At 41.0% G+C, this 27,946-nt stretch overlaps 1 protein-coding gene across 1 annotated transcript; it reads left to right on the top strand.

Moving 5' to 3' along the window:
* The first annotated feature begins 1,921 nt into the window (after nt 1–1,921).
* LOC125885069 (T-box transcription factor TBX19-like) lies at nt 1,922–26,298 on the top strand. The gene is made up of 9 exons (XM_049570493.1): nt 1,922–2,040; nt 5,536–5,831; nt 11,129–11,405; nt 19,425–19,559; nt 23,281–23,342; nt 23,660–23,718; nt 24,685–24,843; nt 25,898–26,054; nt 26,133–26,298. Exons 2-9 carry the CDS (start codon nt 5,536–5,538, stop codon nt 26,296–26,298), a joined length of 1,311 nt encoding a protein of 436 aa, XP_049426450.1. The 5' UTR covers nt 1,922–2,040.
* The last annotated feature ends 1,648 nt before the right edge of the window (nt 26,299–27,946 follow it).

Raw genomic sequence — 27,946 nt, 5'->3', positions numbered from 1 at the left:
CCTCTTGAACCACCTAAAAGAACCTAAGTACCTTCTGAAGGACTTCTTGAACCAGTTAAAGGAACTTTTGTACGTCCTGAAGGACTTATTGAACCACCTAAAGGAACGTTAGTACCTCCTGAAGAACTTCTTGAACCACCTAAAGGAACGTTAGTACCTCCTGAAGGACTTCTTAAACCACCCAAGGGAACCTTAGTACCTCCTGAAGGACTTCTTGAACCACCTAAAGGAACGTTAGTACCTCCTGAAGAACTTCTTCAACCACCTAAAGGAGCCTTTGTACCTCCTGAAGGACTTATTGAACCACCTAAAGGAACGTTAGTACCTCCTGAAGAACTTCTTCAACCACCTAAAGGAGCCTTTGTACCTCCTGAAGGACTTCTTAAACCACCCAAAGGAACCTTAGTACCTCCTGAAGGACTTCTTGAACCACCTAAAGGAACGTTAGTACCTCCTGAAGAACTTCTTGAACCACCTAAAGGAGCCTTTGTACCTCCTGAAGGACTTCTTAAACCACCCAAAGGAACCTTAGTACGTCCTGAAGGACTTCTTGAACCACCTAAAGGAATCTTAGTGCCTCCTAAAGGACTTCTTCAACCACCTAAAGGAACCTTTGTGCCTCCTACAGGACTTCTTCAACCACCTAAACGAACCTTTGTGCCTCCTAAAGGACTTCTCCAACCACCTAAAGGAACGTTAGTACCTTCTGAAGGACTTCTTGAACCAGTTAAAGGAACTTTTGTACGTCCTGAAGGACTTATTGAACCACCTAAAGGAACGTTAGTACCTCCTGAAGAACTTCTTGAACCACCTAAAGGAGCCTTTGTACCTCCTGAAGGACTTCTTGAACCACCTAAAGGAGCCTTTGTACCTCCTGAAGGACTTCTTGAACCACCTAAAGGAACCTTTGTACCTCCTGAAGGACTTCTTAAACCACCCAAAGGAACCTTAGTACCTCCTGAAGAACTTCTTGAACCACCTAAAGGAACCTTTGTACCTCCTGAAGGACTTCTTCAACCACCCGAAGGAACCTTAGTACCTCCTGAAGGACTTCTTCAACCACCTAAAGGAATCTTAGTGCCTCCTAAAGGACTTCTTCAACCACCTAAACGAACCTTTGTGCCTCCTAAAGGGTTCCTTGAACCACCTAAAGGAATCTTTGTACCTCCTAAAGGTACTCAGGTTCCAGGACCAAACAGGAAACGGTTTTACATGTGGTGTCCACAGACAGTTGCTCTCTCCTTATCCTTTCTGACTGATTCTTCTCTAGTTCGGTCTTCTGCTAGTGTCCTTGTTGCTACTGGTAGCATGAGGCGGGACCTGCAGCCCAATCAGGTTGATACCAGATACCAGGAGACCGACTGTTACACCAGGAGAGCTGGACAGGGCCGAAGAAGGGCATTAACCCAGCAGCAGGACCACTCCTTTGTGTGAGGGGGAACAGGAGGAGCACTGCCAGAGCCCTTCAAAATGACCTCCAGCAGGCTACTGGTGTGCATGTTTCTGATCACACTGTTAGACAAACTAGATCAGTAAGACCGTGCGTCCCAGAACGTCAACAACCAACACACCTTGTGCGTCATACATGGAAGTGGAAAGTCCATGACCTGTCATTTAAAAGTTCCCCTTGCTGTTTTTAGCAGTGTATGAGATATATACACACACACAAACACACACACACACACACAGATCTTAAATCCTTTGATGTCAATTTTGGATCTGTAATAAGTCAAATTTCTGTTTGTTGTCTGTGTGATGTCATGATTTAACTCTAAGTGTGTGTGTGTGTGTGTGTGTGTGTGTGTGTGTGTGTGTGTGTGTGTGATAATTGCAGCCCATCAGAGGCTGAGTGAAATCTGAGAGTCGGAGCATCAGTCTGACGGACGGTCGGATGGAGGGTCAGTCAGACTGATGTGTCTGATTGTTTCAGTCGGACGCTGAGTGCCTTCACATCATCATCATCGTCATCATCATTATCATTTCTTCTTTAATTCTCAGTTTGGATTATTCCTGCTCCTCTCAGAGGCTCCTCTGGATCAGGTCAGTTTGTGTTTATTATTTAATTTATGATAAAATATGAAAACATATAAATGTGATGATTCTCTTTCTGTTTTTATTAAATGTGTTTATTTCCTCTTTTCATCCTGTGAACTCGTCACAGAAAGGAAGTCAGCACTTCCTCCAGCTCAGATCATAATTAACTCATTATCTCATTAAAACACAAACACATTTAACACTGCGTGTCATTTACTAACACACACACTCTTATATATTACAGATTATATATCTGACAAGTTTAATTTAAGAATATTCAAAGAATATTAAAATGAAAAATGTTTTAAATGACAGTAAAGTTTAAACACAGTGCCAACACCTACTTCCCAAATAATATCATTTATTTATTTTTACATGTTTTATAATAAACTTTAAATTAACCAAAATTTGAAAACCAAATTTTTATCTCTTTGATTTTATGTATTTATTTATTTTTAGTTGTGTAATGTGTTGATGGCAGAATGAGTGAGAACATGTGCATGTGTCAGGAGACCTTTTATAAAAGAAGACAGAGATGTACAATAAATAAATAAATAAATATGATAATAATAAAGATAAAAATAAATAAATGAATATCATAATAATAATAAAGATAAAAATAAATAAATAAAATAATAATAAAGATAAAAATAGATTAATTAATAATGGTAAAGATCAAATAGATTAATTATTTAATTAATAATTTTAAATAAATGGTGCATAAAAACTTTATATTTCAGAATATAAATTAATAAAATTAATGATACAGATGATAAAACTGTTGTTTGTCTTATTCCATTTGTTTTGTTTTTGACACTAACTAAAATGTTCACATTCAGACTTTAACAATAAATCCAAATGTACATTGTGTTTGTATTTTAATGAGTCATTAAACCTGTTCAAAGATAAAATACAGAAAATGGAATAAATATCACAACATGTGTGTAAAATAAATCAAATAAAAAAATGATAAAATAAAATTAATAGAAATAAGATTAAATAATAAATTCTGCTGAGAATAAAATGAGTGTTGAATCATTGAGGTTAAAAACAGGACATCTGAGCTGTAAACATGAAATAATATTATAATGTAAACTAGAGGAAGCTGCTGCGTCACCTCTTCATATAGACGTTCATAAAACACCATCAGTTAAATGCCTTTAAACACATCCATCATATAAAGTACAAAGTTATTGTCCTCTGAGACAAAATGTGACCCGTCAGACCAACCGACGGAGACTTCACATTTACAGACTTTATATTTGTTAAATCAGAGATTTAAATTCTCTTTAAATCATAAAGTTTCTAAAAATCCACCTCAGAGATGTTGAAAGAATGACGCAGAATATTAAAGTCTGAGAAACAGCCTGAGACCGCACACGTTCGTCTAAATCCTGAACTGATGCAATCAGAAAAACACTCCAAGTTTAAACAGAAACAAAATGCATATCATCAGGACGCAGCAATGGAAGACAAAGACAAATCTTCAAGGACGATTCACTTTTCCTTTTTGTCCTCTGACAGTCTGATGATGTGTTCAGGTGCTCCTTCAAACTCATGTTTCACATCACTGTGACAAAATCAGTCAACACATCAACACGGAGAGGAATCACTCCGACAAATAAATAAATAACTAAAAACCACTGGGAAAACATCCACTCAGTGTAAAGTCAGATGACAGTCTGATGTGGCTCCACGCTGACGCTCAGCAGTTTCAATTTTCATGTAAAAAAAAAAATTGAAAATCAATGAACTGGAAAACTGAATTCAGTTTTCTAAAACTACTTTTTATTTTTCAGATCAGTTTACATAATCCAGATTTTAAAGCTGTGTTTCTATTTTTTATTTGTGGACTGTTGGAGCAGCTGATAAAGATTTGGAAACCTCTTTTTCCTCGTCCACACACACATTCTGCAAGTGTTTTAAGATTCGTCCACTTTAGTTTTTTAAAATCTTCCTCTTTCTTCATCCACACTAATGTGTGCCGTAGTTGTTGAAAAATTAATTCATTTCAGTTTTTTACAAATCTCTATTTTTTCTCATCCACACTTTATAATGTGTCAGAAGCGTTGAAATCTTTTTTATTCTTCGTCCACGCTAAAAGGTGCTGCGAGTATTCATCCAGTTTAGTTTTTGAAATCTTTTCCTCTTTGTCCACACTTAAACATATCGCAAGTATTCAAAGATTCATTCACGTTAGTTTTTGAAATCAGTTAAAATGTGCCACAGTGTTGACATTTATTTTCTTCTTCGTCCACACTATTTTACACTTTTTACCTCTTCTACGGTAAAACGCGCCACTATTGTCTTAAGATTCATCCACTTAAGTTTGTGAAATCATTTTCTTTCTTCAGCCAGCCACAGGTCTCCTAAAATTCATTCACTTTCATTTTTGAAACCATTTTTCCTCAGCCACACTAACATGCGCTGCATATGTTTAAAGATTCCTCCACTTTAGTTTTTTAAATCTTCCTTTTTTCTTCATCCACAGTGAAAATGTGCTGGAAATGTTGAAATCCTTCTCTTCTTTGTACAAACTGAAATGTTCTGCATGTTTGATTAATTTTATTTTTTGAAATCATCCTTTTTCCTGCTTGTGGAATGTTGGATAGAAAAACATAAAAATAGTTCAGTTTTTGAAATCTCTGTCCTCTTTGTCACCATGAAAACGTGCCACGACTGTTGAAAAATTCATCCACTTTAGTTTTTGAAACCTTGTTTTCCTGGTCCACACTAAAAAGTCATGCAAGTGTTTTAAGATTCATCCACTTTACTTTTTTACCTTTACTCTTGTCCACACTAAAATGTGCCGCAAGTGTTCGAGAATTCTCCCTTTTTACCTTGTCTACAGTAAAAGCTGCCACGAGTGTTTTAAGATTAATCCACTGTAGTTTTTGAAACTTTAATTTTTACCTTGTCCACTCTTAAAATGTGCCACAAGTGTTCTTTCTCTTCTCCGTCCACACTAAAATGTGCAGTGAATGTTGAAAAATTAATCCATTTTAGTTTTTGAAATCATCTTTTTGTGAAATGTTGGATAGAAAACCATTAAAATATACAGACGTGACAATAGGCGACACGTACGACCCCGGCCTACCAATCAGAGGTAAGTTGGCTGAAGAGTATCAAGCTAGTCCTCTGACGCAGCCCGACACACAAACACAAGTAGAAACTCAAATTTCAGTTTTTCAGTTTTACGTTTTCTGTCCAACATTCCACAGGTGAAAAATTTTAACTTCCAGTTCTCTAATTTTCAATTAGTTCAAACTGAACTAATGAGCGTCACACGCAGCGACCTGCCACCTTCCAAACCACCACCTGATGATGACGATGGTTAAAACTTAAGTTCCTCATAGAAGTTTAAGAATTTTAAGAGTATTTTAAAAAACACTGACGACTCCAAGACGAAGTGATGTTTCTCCAAAGTTAACAACACAGCTGTTGAATTCTTCGATCTTCAGCCTCCGAATGTGTCAACACCTCTGATCTTTGTGTTTCCAGATGAAGGTGGAGGGCTTGCAGGAGGACGAGGAGTCCATGTCTTCAGCAGACCGGACCACCACTGACGCTGCCGCCGCTGCTGCAGGTGCAGTCCGTATGGGTGGGGCTCTGTGCAGCCCCGGCTCGGCTGAACGCTGCATGTCACGGCTGCTGAGCGCGGTGGAGAGCGAGCTGCAGGCCGGCAGGGAGAAGGGTGATCCCACGGAGCGCGAACTGAGGGTGGTGCTGGAGGATGCCGAGCTGTGGAGGAAGTTTCAGCACATCACCAACGAGATGATCGTCACCAAGAACGGACGGTAACCATGATGACTGTCTGAGGTTGTTTGTGTCTGTTGTGTGATTGTTGTTTTCACATTGAGACAACGAGTCATCCATCCCCCTCATGAAACTTCAAAACAATCCGTCTGAGGGTTTCCTGCTCCGTCACCTTGAGGTTACACTTTGGTTCCATGGAGGCAACTAAATCTGCTTCCTTAAAACTGCTTGTTGAGGGTACACCTGTGGATCGTCTTCACCTAAGGGTCATTCACTCACCTGAAGGTCATCGTCCACCTGAAGATTATTCGTCCACCTGAAGGTTATTCATCCACGTGAAGGTCATTTGTCCATCTGAAGGTTATTCCTCCAACTGAGGGTCATTTGTCCACCTGAGAGCTGCTCCTCCACATGAAGGTCGTTTTTCCACCTGTGGGTTGTTCGTCCACCTGAATATTGTTTGTCCACATGAAGGATGTGCATCCACTTGAAGGTTATTCGTCCACCTGAGGGTAGTATGCCCACCTGAAGGTAGTTCGTTCACCTGAAGGTTATTCATCCGCCTGTGGGTCATTTGTCCACCTGAAGGTCGTTTGTCCACCTTAACATTGTTCGTCCACACAAATGTTGTGCGTCCACTTGAAGGTTATTCATTCACCTGAAGGTTCTTCGCCCACCTGAGAGTTATTCATCCACCTTAAGTGTGTTCGTCTACCTGGATGTTGTTCGTCGACCTGAAGATCGTTCGTCCGCCTGAACATTGTTTGTCTACCCCAAGGTAGTGTGTCCACCTGACAGTTGTTCATCCACCTAAGGGTTGTTCGTCCACCTGAAGGTCATTCATCTACCTGAAAGTCGTTTTGTCTGCCTGAAGGTCATTCGTCCACCTGAAGGTTGTTAATCTACCTGAGGGTCTTTGGTCCCCCTGAGGGTTGTTTGTCCACCTGAAGGTTGTTCCTCTACCTGAAGGTTGTTTGTCCACCTTAAGGTCGATTGTTCACCTAAGGCTCATCCGTCCACATGAAGGTCAATTATCCATTTGTTGGTCACCAGTTCACCTGTGGGTTGCTGGTTGCTGGCGGCATGTTCTTCCACCTGCTCAGGTTGATGTTTCACCGAGCTATGGTGAAACACTGTGATGTCACCAGATTTCATTCATCAGTGAGCCCAATATCACAAATAACAATTTGCCTCACAGGGCTTTACAGCATACGACATCCCTCTGTCCTTATGACCCTCACAGCTGATCAGGATACCCCCCCGCCCCATTTTGTTCATTCAGCTTTTCATTCAGAGGTGACGCATCTTCAGGAATCTCAGAGTGTGTCCACACTAAGCTGGCTAAATCAAATGGTCAGTGCTTTTACAAAACATCTCCAGAGTTGAAAACTTCAGCGGGATCTTCAACAGAAGACGACTGAGTTTCCTGAAACCCATCTGGGGCACAATGCACTTTCTCTGTTCTTGTTGAATGTGAAAATAAAAGATATTAGTAATCATAACAATAATATTAATACATTTTAATTATTGTGCACTTTACATTCCAAGGAATCTCAAAGTGCTCAAAGATGGTTGTTGGCTGCGATGCAGATTGTCAACTAAAAAAAGAATAAGGAAATTTACGTTTTTAACTGTGGAAAAACTAAAATCGTTTTCAGGTTAAAACTGGGCTTCAAAATGTGACAACGGTTCTGATAAACTGTCACCTGGATCTGACAGAGACTCAAATAAAATATTCACAACATCATGAGGGAATCAGAAAACTCAACAATCAGATCAGTAAATGGTTTATTTTATAAAACCCCTGAAGATTCGACAAGTTAGTTGGTATTATTTTAGAAACACTTTCTGTAAACCTGTTCCTAACGCACAGTGGTTCCACATGAATGTTTGTTCTCTGAATATTTTCCAGATGAAACAGAACCACCAGGAGAACGTGGTCGCCTCTCGGTGTGTCTGTGTTTGAAGCTGACTCCGGATCAGTGATCCTATTAATCGGGGTTATTCATTAGTCTCGATAGCGACTGTTAACGTTGCCTGTGTGTGTGTTTTTTTGTGTAGCCGAGGCGTGTTGACCGGTCATGCCCCACGCTGGGAAAACACTCCATTCACACCTGCAGAACGCCACTTGAGCGGCTGTTAGTGATGGAGAGCAGGCTGTTAGTAGGTGGTCACAGATGAACATTCACACGCAGCCAGAGTTTATTTATTAAATCACTTCAATCAAGCACCCGTACTTTATGTGAGGACTTCCTTTTTATTCTGCTCTGTACTTTTACTGCGCTACATTCATCTGACAGCCTCAGTTACCTCACAAGGTTTTACACACAGAACAAACAACAACAAAAACAAACAAACAAACTTTATTTATTCAGTTTTATGATAAGAACATTTCATGATTCACCTGCACAAACTCTCCCTTTGAATAATGTTAATAACTGTAATGTGTTTGTTATACTGTTTATAACTGTAGTGTGAAAAATTTATGTTTGTTATTGTAATGTTATAATAATCGTAATGTGTAAGTGCTGAAGTTAATAATTGTATCGTTTTAGCAATTATGTTAATTATATTGCATAAGTAATTATTTTTTAAAATGTATAATATATAAGTAGTAATTTTGTGTTGTGTATTAGTAAGAATGTACTAGTAGTAATAGCAGTAGTAAATTAGTCATTTTTGTAAATGTGTTAGTAATGTATAAGTAATAATGTCCATACTTTTAACATATAATTAATAATAATTCTAACGTATAAGTAATAATGTGAATAATTGTAGTGTATAGGCAGTATTTTTAATAATTGTCATTTGTAAGCAGTGATTTTAATAAGTAATCTTTATTATTTTAATGTATAAGTCATAATAATCTTAATGTTAAAAAATCATAATGTATTAGTATTAGGTATTGAGTTAATAATTTTCTCGTTTAAGTTATAATAATTGTGATGTATCAGTCATAATGTTAATAGAAACAGAAAGCCTTAATTGTCATTGCATATTAACAAGGATGCTACCTATACAGCGGAATTGCGGGGGCTACTCTTAAGGTGCAGACGAGAAATACAGATAATAATTGTGTTTGCATAGCAAACAACATTTATGCAACAGGATTGTTGCATAACACGATAATTGTGATATATAGATAAAAATAGTAGTCGTAGTTATTTTTATAATAGTAATGTATATGTGATAACATTCATCATTTTGATGTATAAATAATAATAATTGAAATATATTAGTAATAATGTAACCATGATGTATTAGTAATAATGTTAATAATTGCACTATACTAGTAGAAACAGTAGTTATTTTAATTGTAGCAATGTAACATTAATGTTCCATAATTTTAAAAGATGATTGATAATAATTATGAAGTATCAGTGATATTGTTAATAATTCTAATGTATCAGTGATAAAGTTTATAATTCTAATGTATCAGTGATATTGTTAATAATTCTAATGTAACAGTGATAAAGTTTATAATTCTAATGTATCAGTGATAATGTTAATAATTCTAATGTATCAGTGATAATGTTTATAATGATAATGTATCAGTGATAATGTTGATAATTATAATGTATCAGTGATCATGTATATAATTATAATGTATCAGTGATAATGTTGATAATTAGAAAGTATCAGTAATAATGTTAATAATTATAATGTATCAGTGATAATGTTGATAATTAGGAAGTATCAGTAATAATGTTAATAATTTTAATGTATCAGTGATCATGTATATAATTATAATGTATCAGTGACAATGTCAGTAACTGCTGAATAAGTAGCAAAAGGAGTAGTAGCCATCTTGTAATTTGTAATTTTAATAATAGTCATGTAAATTATTGTAATAATTGTAGCATTTTAGTAATTCTGTCAATAATTGTTATATTTAATAACAATTATGTGTATTAGTAATCATTTTAATAATTGTCATGTTTTAGTAGCACTTTTGATCATTTTTGTGTTTTTTTGTAATAATGTTAATAACTGTGCTGTATTAGTAGTAATAGTAGTAAAGTAGTAATTTAGAAAGAAATGTAAAATTAATGTTCAACATTTAAATATATAATTAATAATAATTGTTATGTATTAGAAATAGTCTTAGTAGTTGTAACACATTAGTAATAACATTAATAACTTTAATGTATCAGTAGTAACGTAATAATTAGTAATAATACTTTTTCTGTTTTAGTAGTAATAGTACCAGTAAAGTAGTAATTTCAATATGAGTATTGTAAAAATAAATGTTCACAGTTTTAATGTATGATTAACAATAATAGTTGATATCATAATTGTATTAGTAATTATGTTAATAATAGTTTGATTGATTGATTGATTGATTGATAATGATCATAATGTATTAGTAATACATTTAATAATTGTAGTGAATGAGTAGTTATAAAATAGTCACAGTAAGTAACATTATGACATGTAACATAACGCTGTGTTGATCTGCTGTCGGTTGCTTTGTAATGTGAGCGAGAAAACAAGCTAAGGTTAGCCTGCTAGCTGTAACTAGGCTCTGTTGTACAGATCTGCTGTTGGTTGCTTTGTAACATTAGCTGATAAATTAATCTGCAAATGTCAAGGCTGCTAATTTAGCAGCCAAATTAACCCTGGAGTCGGGATGAATTAAATGACATTAATCACTTAAAACAGTATTTTGCTACGCTAGCTAGCTAGCAATTTGCCTGCATCAGCAAGCATTCTAACGTTTACTAAAATTAGCTAAATAAAACCAGAATATATTTCACTTTTACTCGCACTGCAGTACTTCCTGTAAAGTGTCAGTACTTCCTGTGAACTCTCAGCACGTCCTGTAGTATCAGTACTTTTTGTAAACTTTCAGTACTTCCTGTAGTATTAGTAGTTCCTGTAAACATATTGTACCACAATAGCCGTAATTATAACTATAATATTATTACTTTCATTAATGTTGTTGTAAGCTACTGTCATTACCTGCATCTCTCTCTCTCTCTCTCTCTCTCTGTCTCTCTCTGTCTCATTGTGTCATGTGGATTACTGTTAATTTATCATGCTGATCTGTTCTGTACGACATCTATTGCACGTCTGTCCGTCCTGGAAGAGGGATCCCTCCTCAGTTGCTCTTCCTGAGGTTTCTACCGTTTTTTCCCCGTTAAAGGGTTTTTTGGGGAGTTTTTCCTGATCAGCTGTGAGGGTCATAAGGACAGAGGGATGTCGTATGCTGTAAAGCCCTGTGAGGCAAATTGTGATTTGTGATATTGGGCTTTATAAATAAAATTGATTGAACTGAATTGATAAACTGTCAGTACTTCCTGTAGTACGCTAACGCCATGTCTCTGTGTGTGTCCAGGCGGATGTTCCCGGTCCTGAAGGTCAGCGTCTCCGGTCTGGACCCCAGCTCCATGTACTCCTTCCTGTTGGACTTTGTGCCGGCCGATGGCTGCCGCTGGAAGTTTGTGAATGGAGAGTGGGTGGCGGCGGGGCGGGCGGAGGGCCGCAGCGAGGGTCGGGGACATGGCGGCATCTACATCCACCCCGACTCGCCAAACTTCGGAGCTCACTGGATGAAGGCGGCCGTGACCTTCAACAAGGTCAAACTCACTAACAAGGTCAACGGAGGAGGACAGGTGAGGACATCTGAACACTGTCTGTTCCTCTTTCTTTTCTTCCTCACTGTGCTCCTCATCCCCCTCTTCCTCTTCCTCTTCCTCTTCCTCTGCCTCTTCCTCCTCTTCATTATCAAGATGTCCATGTCAACAGTGCCTTTTCTTCTTCTCTGTTTGTAGTTCTTCATCTTCTTCATCTTCATCATCGTTGTTTCACTTTTTCTTCGTCTTCATCGAATGTTCATCTTTGTTTTCGTGTTCTTCCTCTTCTTCGTCTTTGTCTTTTTCTTCATCATCTTCGTCTTCCTCTTCTTAATCATTGTCACTGTATTCTTCTTCTTCTTCTCCTTCATCATCATTGTCTTTGTCGCAATGTTCTTTTGCTTTTTCCTTGTCTTCGTCTTTTTCTTATTCATTTTTGTGTTCATCTTCGTCTTCGTCATCCTTGTCTTCTTCATCTTTGTCTTCATCTTCTTCTTCTTTATCTTCTTCTTTATCATCTTTTCCTCTTCATCTTCATCTCTTTCTTCTTCCTGTGTTTGGGCCTGTCCCATTTCTGACCCTTAAATCTTCCTCTTGGTACTGAGTGCCCTCGTTTGTGAGATAACCCTTGATGAGGGAAGTGAGAAATATTAGGGAAGAGATCTTTCCCTAAGAAATGGGACACCACCTCATGCAAGTCGCCGTGGCCAACAAGCAGGCCTATGTCACGTGTAGCAGCGACGCAATGAGAATGCTGTCTCCAGCGCTTGTGTTGTGGCGTGTGCTCTTTACTCTTCTCCGTCTGATGAATCAACATCGTCATGTTCTACTTTTTCTTTGTCTTCGTCTTCTCCTTCTCCATCTTCATCTCTTTCTTCTTCCTCTTAATCTTCGTCTTCTTCTTGTTCTTCGTCATTGTCTTCATCTCCTTCGTCATCTTCATCATCCCTGATGTTCTTCCTCTTCCTCTCTGTCTGTAGTTCATCATCTTTTTCTTCTTCCTCTCTTTTCCCTCTGACTTTTCTTCCGTGGTGTATGATCCGTCTCTTCATGTCAAGAGCGTCTCTTCCTCCTCCTCTTCTTCCTCTGCCTCCTCTTCCTCTCTCTCTCTCTCTCTCTCTCTCTCTCTCTCTGTATGGAGTGGGCGAGAGACTACTGCCTGTAATTAAGCACTTCAGTCGCTCTCCTCGCTCTACTTCACCTGCTCGCCCCCTCGTAACCACGGGAACCGGATAAACAGCTCTTAATTGGCCGGCGGCAGTTTAATGCACTTCCTGTCGAGAGGCCTTCACACACACACACACACACACACACACACACACTAGAAAATTGGCAATAACATTGTTTATATTTACCCCATTATCACACACACACACACACACACACACACGATAACACACACACGCACACACCGTGCTGGAACACGACAGCGGCCGCCGCGGCAGCAGCTCGGACATAATGAAATAATTGCTCAGCTTATTTGTACATTATGGTAATTATGTTTTTTACTGGGAAATTAATTTACCCATCATGCTTCAGATGGACGACGGAGAGGGAGAGGTAAACTATACACATACACACACACACACACACACACACAGAGTGGTGGGGTCAGCCAGCCTCTCAATCTGAATAGAAAACAGTTTGTTTTTGTGTGTTGGCCTGGAGAGCTGGGATTGGTTAATTGGACCTCGTTAGTGAGGGGGAGGAGGAGGAGAGGGGGGGGGGGGGGGGCGTTGATGGAGAGAAAAGACAGATGGATAAAAGAGGGGTTTGGGCCAAAAGACAAAGATGGCTCAGCTCCATAAACTCTACAGCTGGATCACTCTGTGTTTTTCATTCAGTCACAGGAGCTCCCAAAACTTTACTCTGCTCTGTGTATGTGTGTTTGTGTACACAGATAAATACACACAAATACTACACACTGATACACACATATGACTGTGAAGTACTTGTACTCGAGAATTTCCTGTTTATGCTACATTATATTTTCACTCTACGACGTCTTACAGAGACAGAGTACATCCATCCTCTCCTCCGGGTCTTGGTGGCAGCAGACGTCCCTCTGCTCAGCAACACTCTCCAGCTCCTCCTGGAGGACCCCGAGGTGTTCCCAGACCAGATGAGATCTATAATCCCTCCAGTGTGTTCTGGGTCTGCCCCGGGGCCTCCTACCAGCTGGACCAGGAGGATCCTGATCAGATGTTGAACCACCTCAACATGAAGGAGCAGCGGCTCTACTCCGAGCTCCCTCCAGATGTCTGACTCCTCCCCCTATCTCTAAGGCTGAGCCCAGACACCCTACAGAGGAAACTCATTTCAGACGCTTGTATCTGTGACCTCATTCTTTCAGTCACTACCCAGAGCTCATGACCATAGGTGAGGGTTGGGACGGAGTTGGACCAGGAAATCGAACACTTCACCTTGCGGCTCAGCTCCCTCTGAAACATGACGATTTGGTGCAGCGCCATCACCACTGCAGACACTGCACCAAACCACTGATCCATCTCACGCTCCATTCTACCCTCAGTGTGAACAAGACCCCGAGCAGTTCAAAGCACAGACTGAAAGTGGAGAGTGACAATGTATACTTAAATAAAAAAATAAAAAATAAACTCTCTCCCAACCCAGAGGGAACAATCCACTGTTCTCCAGCAGAGAACCATGACCTCAGACTGGGAGGAGCTGACTCTGCAAACTGCCCCAGGTCATGCTGGAGGTCACGGTGTGATGAAGCCAACAGAACCAGGTCATCTGCAAACAGCAGAGACATAATCCTGAGGTTGCTGAACTAGACCCCTTCCTCCCCCCAACTGCACCTCGAGATCCTGTCCATGAAAATCACAAACAGGATTGGTGACAACTCTGGCAGAGGAAGAACACCCACTTAGTTTGATTTTCTGCCAAGTGTACGAATGCAGCTCTCACTTTGGTCATACAGGGACTGGATGGGTCATAGCAGCAGCCCTGGTATCCCATATCTCGCAGTACCCCCGACAAGACCCCAGAGAGACGCAGTCAGAAGGTTTCTTCAACTCCACAAAACACATGTAGACTGGATGGACAAACTCCCATGCCCCTGCCAGCAGCCCTATGAGGGAAAACACCGGTGATCTCATTTTACGGATAAGGATAAGGTTAGACTTTATTGTCCCCGGAGGGAAATTTGTCTTGGACAACAGTGCCACAGCTGCAACTACAGTTCATCACTCTTATGTATCACAATGCAACAAAGTAATCGTACAATTGTACAATAACATTACAGGACACTCTACATAACATATATTGCACCGTCCCACTAAAAGTGTATAAGTCCTCAAACACAGATAATTGCACTGACTGTGACTGTATTGCACAGAATAAATAAAAAACTTACGATAAAAGAAAATAAATAGAACAGTAACTACTGTCCTAGCAGCTCAGTCTCCTAAAATTATTCATTAATAAAACACTGCATAAGATCCATACTAAAAATGTACGGGCAAGAGCCAAATATACGGACAAGAGCCAAACATACGGACAAGAGCCAAATGTTCGGACAAGAGCCAAATATACGGACAAGAGCCAAACATACGGACAAGAGCCAAATGTTCGGACAACAGCCAAATATACGGACAAGAGCCAAATGTACAGACAAGAGCCATATGTATCAACAAAAGCCAAACGTTCGGACATGAACCAAACGTTTGGACAAGAGCCAAATGTTCGGACGAGAGAAAAACGTTTGGACAAGAGCCAAACATACGGGACAAGAGCCAAACGTTCGGACAAGAGTCAGACATACCGACAAGAGCCATATATATGAACAGAAGCCAAATGTTCGGACAAAGGCCAAACATACGGACAAGAGCCAAACGTTTGGACAAGAGCCAAATGTTCGGAGAAGAGCCATATGTACGAACAAAAGCCAAACATTCGGACAAGAGCCGAATGTACTGACAAGAGCCAAACATTTGGACAAGAGCCATATGTACGAACAAAAGCTAAATGTTCGGACAAGGGCCAAATGTTTGGACGAGAGACTAATGTATGGACAAGAGCCAAACGTTTGGACGAGAGACAAATGTACGAACAAAAGCCAAATGTTCGGACAAGGGCCAAATGTTTGGACGAGAGACTAATGTACGGACAAGAGCCAAATGTTTGGACGAGAGACAAATGTACGGACAAGGGCCAAAGGTTTGGACGAGAGACAAATGTACGAACAAAAGCCAAATGTTCGGACAAGGGCCAAACGTTTGGACGAGAGACTAATGTACGGACAAGAGCCAAACGTTTGGACGAGAGACAAATGTACTGACAAGAGCCAAACATTTGGACAAGAGCCATATGTACGAACAAAAGCCAAATGTTCGGACAAGGGCCAAACGTTTGGACGAGAGACTAATGTACGGACAAAAGCCAAACGTTTGGACGAGAGACAAATGTACGGACAAGGGCCAAAGGTTTGGACGAGAGACAACTGTACGAACAAAAGCCAAATGTTCGGACAAGGGCCAAACGTTTGGACGAGAGACAAATGTACGGACAAAAGCCAAACAGACGGACAAGAGCCAAACGTTCGAACAAGATCCAAACATACGGACAAGAGCCAAACGTTTGGACAAGAGCCAAACATACTGACAAAAGCCAAACATTCGGACAAGAGCCAAATGTACTGACAAGAGCCAAACGTTTGGACAAGAGCCATATGTACGAACAAAAGCCAAATGTTCGGACAAGGGCCAAACGTTTGGACGAGAGACAAATGTACGGACAAGAGCCAAATGTTTGGACAAGAGCCAAATGTACGGACAAGGGCCAAACGTTTGGACGAGAGACAAATGTACGGACAAGAGCCAAATGTTTGGACAAGAGCCAAATGTACGGACAAGAGCCAAACATACAGACAAGAGCCAAACATACGGACAAGAGCCATATGTACGAACTAAAGCCACATTTTCGGACAAGGGCCAAACGTAAAGACAAAAGCCAAACTGTGACAGCCTGTGAGCCAGGTGCCTGACGTAACCCCTGGACACACCTATTTACACACCCACTACTCACTGATTTGTCCGTGGTTCGCGGCTTCATTCAAAGTAATCTGTTTCCGTGTTCAGTCCTGGCAGTCTGTGAGAGGAGTCACTGCAGCAGCACGCAGCAGGAGACTGAACCACGCAGGAGGAGGAAGAAACCCATGGTGAGACTTTTTCTTACTGGTTATGTCTGACAAACCATCTGACAAACCATCATCCTATGATCAGGCTGCTCACTACTTAATATTGACTCACTACCTCTAGCACCGTATCGCTCCGGCTGTCAGCTGACGTCACCATCTGTGGAGTCAGTCTAAAGGCACCAGCAGAAGGAAAATCCGGAACGGATTCCGTACTGACTGATGTGACTGATGACCGTGAGTGAATGATTTTGTGTTGACTTAAAAGTAATGCTTTTGTTTTGTACTGTGTATCTTGTTAAAATGTGTTTTTCACACTATGTTGGCGTATTGCTCAAATGGCCCTCCAAACTGAGGTTGTTTGGTTGTGTTTCCTATAGGCACCAGGTTTACCCCTGGAGTGCTGAGGTCTTCAGGAAAACCTGAACTGGAGTATTCTTTTTTTTCTTCTATTTTGTTTTTTGGGCACTGGATATGAAAAGTGAATTAGTCCTGCATGAACTCTGAATACTCCACAACAGTGGAGAACTTCCAAATACACTGGATGTGCAATGAAATATTGTGTTTGTGTGTTTCCTATGATCATAATGTGTTCTTGTTTCATGCTGGGTTATTTATTTATTTATTTATTCAATGCTGAGGGTGCATATTTTGAGTGTGTGTCCTGGTGTGTGTGTTTGACTGAAACAAACAAACAAAAACACCGGCACCCCTTAAAAACCAGTCTCTCAAGTCAAACCGTCACATAAAATAATGGCACCCCAGATGGGACCTGAAGGAAATAAACATTGAACCGCAAAGAAGATAAACCCAGGCATGTTGTGAGAAAGGAATCATCTTTATTTCTGGAACTGCTTAAAAAAAAATGCACACACAAAATGGCTGCTAATGGGAAGGACAAAGGAACAGTGGAGGTTCCCTTATATCCTGTGGCCGCTCAACAGTTACTATATTGGACATGGAGCTCACACAATATCCTGAGCTGGGAGGACCTTTCACTCCTCAAGAGGGTGTCAGAGAGGCTCTGAGAGAAAGCATGGAGAAATTCATGAAACCATTTACAACTCCCACTGAGCCAGTCACGGACTCCAAGCACCGTGGTCCAGCAGCAGCAAGAGCCAAACATACAGACAAGAGCTATATGTACGAATAAAAGCCAAACGTACGGACAAGAGCCAAACATACAGACAAGAGCCATATGTACGAATAAAAGCCAAACGTACAAACAAGAGCCAAACATACTGACAAAAGCCAAACGTTCGGACAAGAGCCATATGTACGAATAAAAGCCAAACGTACGAACAAGAGCCAAACATACAGACAAGAGCCATATGTACGAACAAGAGCCAAACGTTCGGACAAGAGCCAAACGTACGGACAAGATCCAAACATACGAACAAGAGCCATCCATACACAGTGTTTTTAAATGAGACGCCTGGTCCACTGTTCCACATCACTTGTTCAACAATTGGTCTGAGCCTAATGTTTAGCACCCTGAAAAAGACTTTCTTGAGGAAGCTGAGCAGTATGATACCCCGATAACTGGAGCACACCCCCCGGTCCCCTTTTTTAAAAATAGGAACCACCACTCCGGTCTGTCAACACATTCTCACTGCGACCTCGTCACATGTCCACATTTGGTCATGGACTTTCCATGTCCACATATGACATCCAGGGTACCCTGGGTGTGTTGGTTGTTGATGTTCTGGGAAGCCGTGTCAACTTCACCCTGTTACATGCAATGTCAATTTTCCCCCCTTGAAAGTCGGTGGTTTTTGGACCCATCCACCACCCCTCCCACCCCTGCTTTGACTTTCGCCGCCTTAACTTTCATTGTTGTCCTGCCGCATTTCCTTAAAACACTGCTGGATGCAGTTTAAAAATAATGGTGACTGGCCGTGTAACATGCTGACGGACAGGGGCCTCAGCCAGATGTTCCCTGTTCACCCTCACTACACGTTTGGGTTTACCTGGTCTGTCCAGCAGCCTCCCCGCCATCTGATCCAATTCACCACCAGGTGGTGATCAGTTGACAGCTCTGCTGCTCTCTTCATCTGAGCGTCTGAGACAAACGTCTGCTGATCTGATGATATGACCATGAAAATCAATCACTGATCTTTGGCCATGGCTGTTCTTGTACCAGGTACACTTATCAGCCTCCCTGTGCTTGAACATGGTGGTCTTTTTGGCTAATCCATGACTTATTGCCCACGTAAACATTGAAGCCCCTTAGAAGAACTACAGAGTCCCTGGTTGGCACCCCTTCTAGGACACCACCCAAAGACTCTGAGAAGACCGGGTACTCTGAACTGCTGTTTGGTGCAAGGACATCAGTCGGAGATCTCCTCTCAGCAACTTGGTAACACAGCGGTGCTCAGCCAGGAGCTTGTGGGTATCCCCACACCTGCCCCTTGTCATAGGCAACTCTGGAAAAGGTGAGAGTCCAGCACCTCTCCAGGACTTTGGTTAAAGAACCACCACTGTACATATAGGTGAGCCCAGCTATAGCTTGTTGGTACTACTCCACCTCCCACACCAGCTTCTGTTCCTTCCCCACCAGAGAGGTGATGTACCACGTCTGTAAACTTTACCCGACCTCAGTACCCATGCCTTCCAGAGGTGGGTCCAGAGGGTGGTGGTTCTGTGTAGAGTGTTTGTGCTGTATCCAGCAGAGCCCCGTTGGTTCAGGCCTGACCACCAGACACTCACTGGTTAGCTCCCCTACTGGTTTCTGGGCAAGGTGCTACAACTCCTTTCTTGCTGATTCATGGAGTCCATGAATTCCTCTCAGTCTGGCCCCGCCCCTTTTTAAACTAGATTATTGATAACTGATGGTTATGGTAAAACCTTGGCGTCAGTACAACGGTGTACGAACACATGTCTCTGTCTCCGTGTGTCCTCAGATCATGTTGAACTCTCTCCATAAGTACGAGCCACAGCTCCACATCGTGTGTGTCGGCTCACGTCATCGTCTCGTCTCCAACGTGTCCTTCAAGGAGACGCAGTTCATTGCCGTCACCGCCTACCAGAACGAAGAGGTACTCACACACATACTGTACATACACACGTACAAGTACACACATGTACAAGTATATACTAAATTCTTCAAGGATTAACTGATCAGAATTTGGTGGAGTTAAATTTCATTCAATTTCATTAAAAATCTTGATCAAAAGTTACTCCGAGGTTTCTTACGGTAGTGCTAGAGGCCAGAGCAATGCCATCTAGAGAAACTATGTCATCAGATAAAGAGTCTCTGAGTTGTTTGGGGCCAAGAACAATAACTTCAGTTTTGTCTGAATTTAACATCAGGAAATTGGTGCTCATCCAAGTTTTTATGTCTTTAAGGCAATTATGGAGTTTAGTTAAAGCAGCTGTGCGGAGCTTTTTGCCATTAATAAAACTGTCCCTAGTTCATATCACCCCTCCTTGAAGATCCACATATTTATTTGAACCCAACAGCGACAAAAAAGCCTTTCTCTATATGGCTATTTAGCGTAGCCTCGCTTGGGTTGGACACACAGCGGAAGTCAGCAAACTAGAATATGGCACCCGTGGCGGAAGTGATTATGCTCGCCCACAGCGGCCTGCAGCGATTAAACCACAGAAGAAGAAGGAGCCGTGTTTACAGTGTTCTTTGAGTAACCAGTACGCAACGCTGAACACATTACACCTAACAGTTTTATCAGAGATGTATCTATGAGGACTTGGTTGTACTTTTGATGTCGTGGCGGATAACAAAGGAGCGTCATCTAAAATGATCTGTGACTGTGACCATGAACACAAATATACAGCAGGCAGTTGTCCTCAGTTTATAAGAAATTCAGAGCTACACCAGAACATTATGAACAGGTCTTACTTTACTACTAATTTGTGTGTAATGTTAGCATGTTAGCATGTTTCCACTAATTACTTGGACTGACCTAATGTTAGTAACGTTAGCTTTGCAAGCAAAGGCTGCAGGTAACAGCTTTGCTGTGTTAGGTTTATGTTATTTCTTCACTGTGTATCTTCACATAAAGGAATACTCAGATGATTTGGGAGTTATGCCCTTTCTCTATCATTTTCATATTGAGACAACATGATCGATATCTTTTTTGTGTCTGTACGTCCAGTGGCTGGGTCTCAGCGGTTAGCCTTGCGCTTAAAGGGGGTCGGTACGTCCTGCGCTGTGATCTGCGGAGGGATACACCGGTGAGCAGGCACAGACCTAGCTTGTAAACAAAACTCAGCTGTTTATTTAGCCTAGCGATTTCTCCGGACTATAGTAGCTGCAATGGACGACTTTGAACACGATTTTGAAGAGTTTCTTGTAGTGGACACAGACCCAGAGCCATACCTGTTTGAGCCGGAGTACACAGATGAGGAACTCCATGTGTTGCATGCTGAGCAGGCGAGAAAAGAGGCTGAATCCTCCGCTCCCATTTTGCTGCACAGAATGGGACTCGGTGCTACCATCGCTGGGGAGATATATCATCAGGAGGAAAAGCGCCGCAGAGAGTGCATCACAAGGAATGAAAACTTTGCAGCAATCACTAATCCTGGCGTGATTGAAACTTTTTACGTTCCTAAGATGAACTAGAAAAAACGCCCCAGGCCTGCAGGAGCTGATGGACAGCTTTCAGTCGGGTGAGTAATATCGTCAGTGTCGTCTCTTTGTTTGCTTTTACCGAGTGACCTAGCGTACCTGTCCCAGAGCCAGCTGCAGCTGTTACTCACCGGTGTATCCCTCTGCGCAAGATGTACTGAGTGCCATGCTAACCGCTGCCTCAATATGAAAATGATAGAGAAAGGGCATAACTCCCAAATCGTCGGAGTATTCTTTTCACATAATAATGCGGACTCAGCAGATGACTTGTTAACTGTTTATTCCTCCTTACACCGAGCGTACACGGCTGCTTCTCATTGTTTCCAGTAGCACAACAACGGTTACTACATTACCCAGAATAACTTGAGGCTCACACTACTACGGTAGCCTTAGTTGCTCAAAATACACAACAGATTAGATCAGGACAGAAAGACGACAGGAGAATTTACTGAGTAATTTTGCTGTTTCCACTAATTACTTGGACTGACCTGATGTTAGTTAATCCTCTCGCTCTCCAAAACAAATGCATGCGGTAATTGCCGGCTGCCGTCAGAATTTTACGACACCAGGCTCTGGGTGTCATACCGACCAAAGGGGCGCTATAATCAACGAAAACGAAAAGTTCTGCACAGCTGCTTGAATTGATTACTTTCTTCTGGCTTCATCGATAAATACAACTGAGTATCATCCGCATAACAATGGAAATTTATAGAGTGATTTCTAATGATGTTACCTAAAGGAAGCATATATAGAGTAAATAGGATTGGTCCGAGCACAGAACCTTGCGGAACTCCAAAACAAACTTTAGTACATAGAGATGATTCATCGTGAACATGAACGAGATCGATGAGATCTAATAAAACAAGTACAGAGACGAGTCCTTTGTCTGAAGCAATCAGAAGGTCATTTGTAATTTTAACTAGAGCTGTCTCAGTGCTATGATGCACTCTAAATCCTGACTGAAATTCCTCAAATAAATTATTATCATGGAGAAAATCACACAGCTGGTCTGCGACTACTTTCTCAAGGATCTTTGACATAAAGGGAAGATTAGATATTGGTCTATAGTTGGCTAACACCTCTGGATCCAGGGTGGGCTTTTTTAGTAGAGGTTTAATTACAGCTACCTTAAAAGACTGTGGTACATAGCCTGTTAATAAGGATATATTGATCATATCTAATATATGAGTGTTAACTAAAGGAAAGACCTCCTTAAGTAGCCTAGTTGGGATGGGGTCTAAGAGACACGTTGATGATTTAGATGAAGAAATCACTGCGGTCAGTTCTTGAAGAGAAATTGGGGAGAAGCAATCTAAATATATATTAGGTTTTACAGCTGTGTTTGAGGTTAGATAGGTACTATCTGAGGGCAGGAGGTCATGAATTTTGCCTCTAATAGTTAGAATTTTGTCATTAAAAAAGCTCATAAAATCATTACTGCTAAGGGCTAAGGGAATACAAGGCTCAATAGAGCTTTGACTCTCAGTCAGCCTGGCTACAGTGCTGAAAAGAAACCTGGGGTTGTTCTTATTGTCTTCTATTAATGCTGAGTAATAGTTTGCTCTGGCATTGTGGAGGCCCCTCTTATACGTTTATCCATTTGTCTCATACTGGCGAACGTGATGTCTAAAGTATGCTTTGGGGACATTTCTTCTCATTTGGCACAAATGTCCAGTTTCACTTATCAGTGATCTGATCAGAATTTGGTGGTCAAAGGTCAAAAGTCACCATGACCTTGCATCCATCGTATTCTCATGAAAGTAATAGTTGAGGATCTTGAGGGATTTTTTCTTAATTTGGCACAAACATCCACAATGAGGCACTGATGGTCTGACTACATTTTGGTGGTTGTCAAAGATGAAGGTCAGTGTGACTCTGAACTTGATATCTTGAGTATACCTTGAGGTAATGTCTTATAATTTGGCACAAACATCCACAAACTGTAACTGAAACTTGATGGGTTCACAGAGGCGGTGATTCTGGTCTGTTTGTTTATACACAGTGTTGTGTAGTAAACAACATGTAGCTCTGACAGTAAACATTATCATTATACAGCTTCAGGTTTTAAAGTTATAAATAAATATCAACATGTCATAACAGGAAACAGGTGCATGTTTTTATTTACAGATAAGAATCAGTGACATGTCGGCTGTGATTGTTTTTCTGTGCAGATCACGGCTCTGAAGATCAAATACAACCCGTTCGCTAAGGCCTTCCTGGACGCCAAAGAGAGGTGAGACTGTCAGGGACTACTTTCAGCAGCGGATTGATACATGTGATAAACCCATAAACTAATAACAGTGCAGATTACTGCTGATACTTTGAGAGGAGAGTGTGACACTTAGCGCGTAGCGTTTTACACGAGGATAATAGGTGAAGTTAGCATTAGCAGGTGATTAGAGCGTCATTATTAGCCTCAGGTGTCACTGTTTGGAGAGACCATGTCAAGTGACTCACACACACACACACACACACACACACATACACACATTTACACACACGCACACACACACACACTGTGTTATATGGTGTTTGATTTATCCACCTCAGGAACCCGGGTGGGCGGAGCTTAGCAGAGTCATCAGAGAGTCGTGTCGGGATTCAGCCCTGTGAGTCTGAACATGTTTATCTTATTCTTATTCCTCTCGCACAGTAATTCATTTATTTATATAAATAAATAATCATATACTGATACTAACAATTTTATGTATACACAAAATATATAAACATAATATAGAATATATACAAAACGATTTATACAGTTTAAATCCAGTCTGTGTTTGTTGTTTGTTTGTAAACAGTGTGTTTAATTAATTATAATTGTATCATGATGAACCCACCAATGCAAAAGTGTCAGTGTTTATATTATATGTATTTTTATATTTTACATTTATATACAATAGAAAGAAGTGTATATATATATATATATATATATATATATGTTTTTATACTGATTATATAACTTGCCAAAAATGTTTCTAATTGTTAGATTGAAGATTTTAAATATTTTGTCGTTGTTATTAAATTGAACATTGGTTTGTAAGGAATATATATCTTTATTATTATTACAGTATATTTAAAATATAATTTCATGGATACAAAAATACACAATAAACAGAGTGCTGGTAAAATCCAGAAAAACAAAACACGTTTCTTTACTGCAGTTTCTGTTTTAACACTTTAATTTAGAAATATATAACTGTAGTAAAATGTTAAAGTGTTTGTTTCCAAATGTTTTTTTATGTATTCATGTTTTAATCATGTTAAATATATATATATATATATATATATATATATATATAATTTTATTCTAATATTCAAAAGACATTTTTGAGAACAAATTACTAATTTCAGTTTCTAATTCTTATATGTAGACTGTCAATTGTTAAGGTTAGAATTAGAAATTAAAGTGTATTAATTATATTGATATTATATATATATATATAGGAAATATTGATTGTTACATAATTTAGAATTTATTCTGTGGCAGCATTTAATATATATACATATATATATATATATATATATATATATATATATGTATACGTGTGTGTGTGTGTGTGTGTGTGTGTCAGGTTGGTCTCTGTGCTCGGCCGGAGGGGGTGGAGCTTTTCCTTATGGCAGCAGCCTCCCTCTGACATCCCATCATCACCACGGTTACAAACACCACGGTTACCCCGGGCGACACACACCTTACCCCACCACCTACCTGCCGCACCGCACACACTCCTCAGGTGACTCCATGTGTCTGTGTGTGTGTGTGTGTGAGGGTGTACTGTACTTTATATACATGTATTCACATTAAATATAACAAAGCACATTTATCTATAAGATGAATTAAACAGACATTTAAAAGCATCTTTATACAAACTTTACAGCTTCATTTACTATATATACACACACGTAACATAATGTATATATATAACATACATTTATATTTAAATTATAAATATACATATTTATATATTTATTTATTTGCATATACAAGCATTAACATATATCTATATACATTTAGAGTATTTAAACAAACCCTCACATGCATTTATTTATATTTTATATAAAAACATTTATTCACATAAATACATAATGTAAATACAAACATTAACATACATTTATACACATATACATTTAGAGTATATATACAAACATCAACATGCATTTATACACATATACATTTAGAGTATATATACTAACATCAACATGCATTTATACACATATACATTTAGAGTATATATACAAACATCAACATGCATTTATACACATATACATTTAAAGTATATATACTAACATCAACATACATTTATACACATATACATTTAGAGTATATATACTAACATCAACATGCATTTATACACATATACATTTAGAGTATATATACAAACATCAACATGCATTTATACACATATACATTTAGAGTATATATACTAACATCAACATGCATTTATACACATATACATTTAGAGTATATATACTAACATCAACATGCATTTATACACATATACATTTAGAGTATATATACAAACATCAACATGCATTTATACACATATACATTTAGAGTATATATACTAACATCAACATGCATTTATACACATATACATTTAGAGTATATATACAAACATCAACATGCATTTATACACATATACATTTAAAGTATATATACAAACAGTGTGTGTATATAAACAACAGATTTGTTTACATGTTTACCTGTTTGTGTCAGTGTGTCTGTCTGAAGGAGTTCAGCTTTTATATAAACAGCAGATTTGTTTACATGTTTACATGTTGTGTCAGTGTGTCTGTCTGAAGGAGTGTTATCAGACGGATGGAGCAGCTCCTCCCCTCGTCCCCCCTCCTCCTCCTCCTCTTCCTCCCTGTCCTCTCCCCCCTCCCTCCCCTTGACTAGCAGCGCTCCTTCCTCACAGCCTCCTCCTCCTCCTCATAACTCCAGGTAAGGCCCCGCCCATCACCATATAAGGTTAAAGGTTGATGACTTCCTGTATGTAAATGTGAACATGTTTGTGTTCAGTCAGTATCCCTGTCTGTGGACCGTCGGATGCACTGAGCTAAGCCCCGCCCACTCACCCTGCACCACTCTCCACGGACCAATCAGCAGCGACAGCCTGATGCAGCCGCCCAGTCACGGTCGAGTGGGCGGTGCCGGATGGCCACCTGGCCCCACCCACTCCTTCTGAGGAGGGATGTGATTGGTCGAATGGAGGTGAAGGCTACTGGTGGCCACTGGTGACTACTGGTGGCTACTGGTGGCCACTGGTGACTACTGGTGGCCGCAGGTGACCACTGGTGGCTACTGGTGACCACTGGTGGCTACTGGTGGCTGCAGGTGACCACTGGTGGCTACTGGTGACCACTGGTGGCTACTGGTGGCTGCAGGTGACCACTGGTGGCTACTGGTGGCTACTGGTGACCACTGGTGGCTACTGGTGACCACTGATGGCCACTGGTGGCTACTGGTGGCTGCTGGTGACCACTGGTGACCACTGGTGGCTACTGGGGACCACTGATGGCTACTGGTGACCACTGGTGGCTACTGTTGGCTACTGGTGGTCACTGGTGGCCACTGGTAGCCACTGGTGACTACTGGTGGCTACTGGTGACCACTGGTGGTCACTGGTGGCTACTGGTGACCACTGGTGACTACTGGTGGCTATTGGTGGCCACTGGTGACTACTGGTGGCTACTGGTGACCACTGGTGGTCACTGGTGGCCACTGGTGACTACTGGTGGCTACTGGTGACCACTGGTGGTCACTGGTGGCTACTGGTGACCACTGGTGGTCACTGGTGGCTACTGGTGACCACTGGTGACTACTGGTGGCTATTGGTGGCCACTGGTGACTACTGGTGGCTACTGGTGACCACTGGTGGCCACTGGTAGCCACTGGTGACTACTGGTGGCTACTGGTGACCACTGGTGGTCACTGGTGGCTACTGGTGACCACTGGTGGCCACTGGTGACTACTGGTGACCACTGGTGACCACTGGTGGCCACTGGTGACTACTGGTGGCTACTGATGACCACTGGTGGTCACAGGTAACAACTGGTGGTCACTGGTGGCCACTGGTAGCTACTGGTGACCACTGGGTACCACTGGTGACCACTTGAGGCTACTGGTGACTACTGGTGACCACTGGTGGCTTCTGCTGACCTATGATGGCTACTGGTGACCACTGATAGGTACTGGTGACCACTGGTGACCGCTGGTGGCTACTGGTGACCACTGGTGACTACTGGTGACCACTGGTGGCTACTGGTGACCACTGGTGGTCACTGGTGACCGCTGGTGGCTACTGGTGACCACTGGTAGCTACTGGTGACCACTGGTGGCTACTGGTGACCACTGGTGGTCACTGGTGACCGCTGGTGGCTACTGGTGACCACTGATCACCGCTGGTGGCTACTGGTGACCACTGGTGACCACTGGTGGCCACTGGTGGCTACTGGTGGCTACTGGTGAGAGCTGAAGAGTCCCAGTCCCGACAGTGATGCCTGTAAATAGCTCATCCTCCATCACTGATTGTTAAAGGTCTCTGTTGGTAGCTAACAGTAGCCAATGGTGACCACTGGCAATATTCCCAGTTAACTACCAGTGGGTACTGGTCTCTCTTGGTGGCTACTGAAGTTGTACTGTTGTATACTTGTCGGTGAAGATTCTCAGTCATCCAGGTCATGGTAATCCTAAGTGCTGTATCGGAGGCAACTGGACTTGCTTGAATTTCTTGAAGATGTTTCGTCTCTCATCCAAGAAGCTTCTTCACTTCTTAATGACTGGTACAAAGTTGCAGACTGTAAACCCTGTGTGGGTGGGAACCCTTGCAGAGT

This window comes from Epinephelus fuscoguttatus, linkage group LG24, assembly GCF_011397635.1.
Source record: "Epinephelus fuscoguttatus linkage group LG24, E.fuscoguttatus.final_Chr_v1".
In the NCBI taxonomy this organism is placed as follows: Eukaryota; Metazoa; Chordata; class Actinopteri; order Perciformes; family Serranidae; genus Epinephelus; species Epinephelus fuscoguttatus.
Note: the sequence above shows the minus strand (reverse complement) of the source record. Positions and strands in the feature narration are given on the sequence as shown.

What these genes read in the sequence shown, in the direction of transcription:
- LOC125885069 (XM_049570493.1), top strand. Translation starts at nt 5,536, where the DNA reads ATGAAGGTGGAGGGCTTGCAGGAGGACGAGGAGTCCATGTCTTCAGCA. An exon ending in ATCGTCACCAAGAACGGACG is followed by an intron (nt 5,832 to 11,128) that starts GTAACCATGATG and finishes GTGTGTGTCCAG; the next exon opens with GCGGATGTTCCCGGTCCTGA. An exon ending in CCGCCTACCAGAACGAAGAG is followed by an intron (nt 19,560 to 23,280) that starts GTACTCACACAC and finishes TTTTCTGTGCAG; the next exon opens with ATCACGGCTCTGAAGATCAA.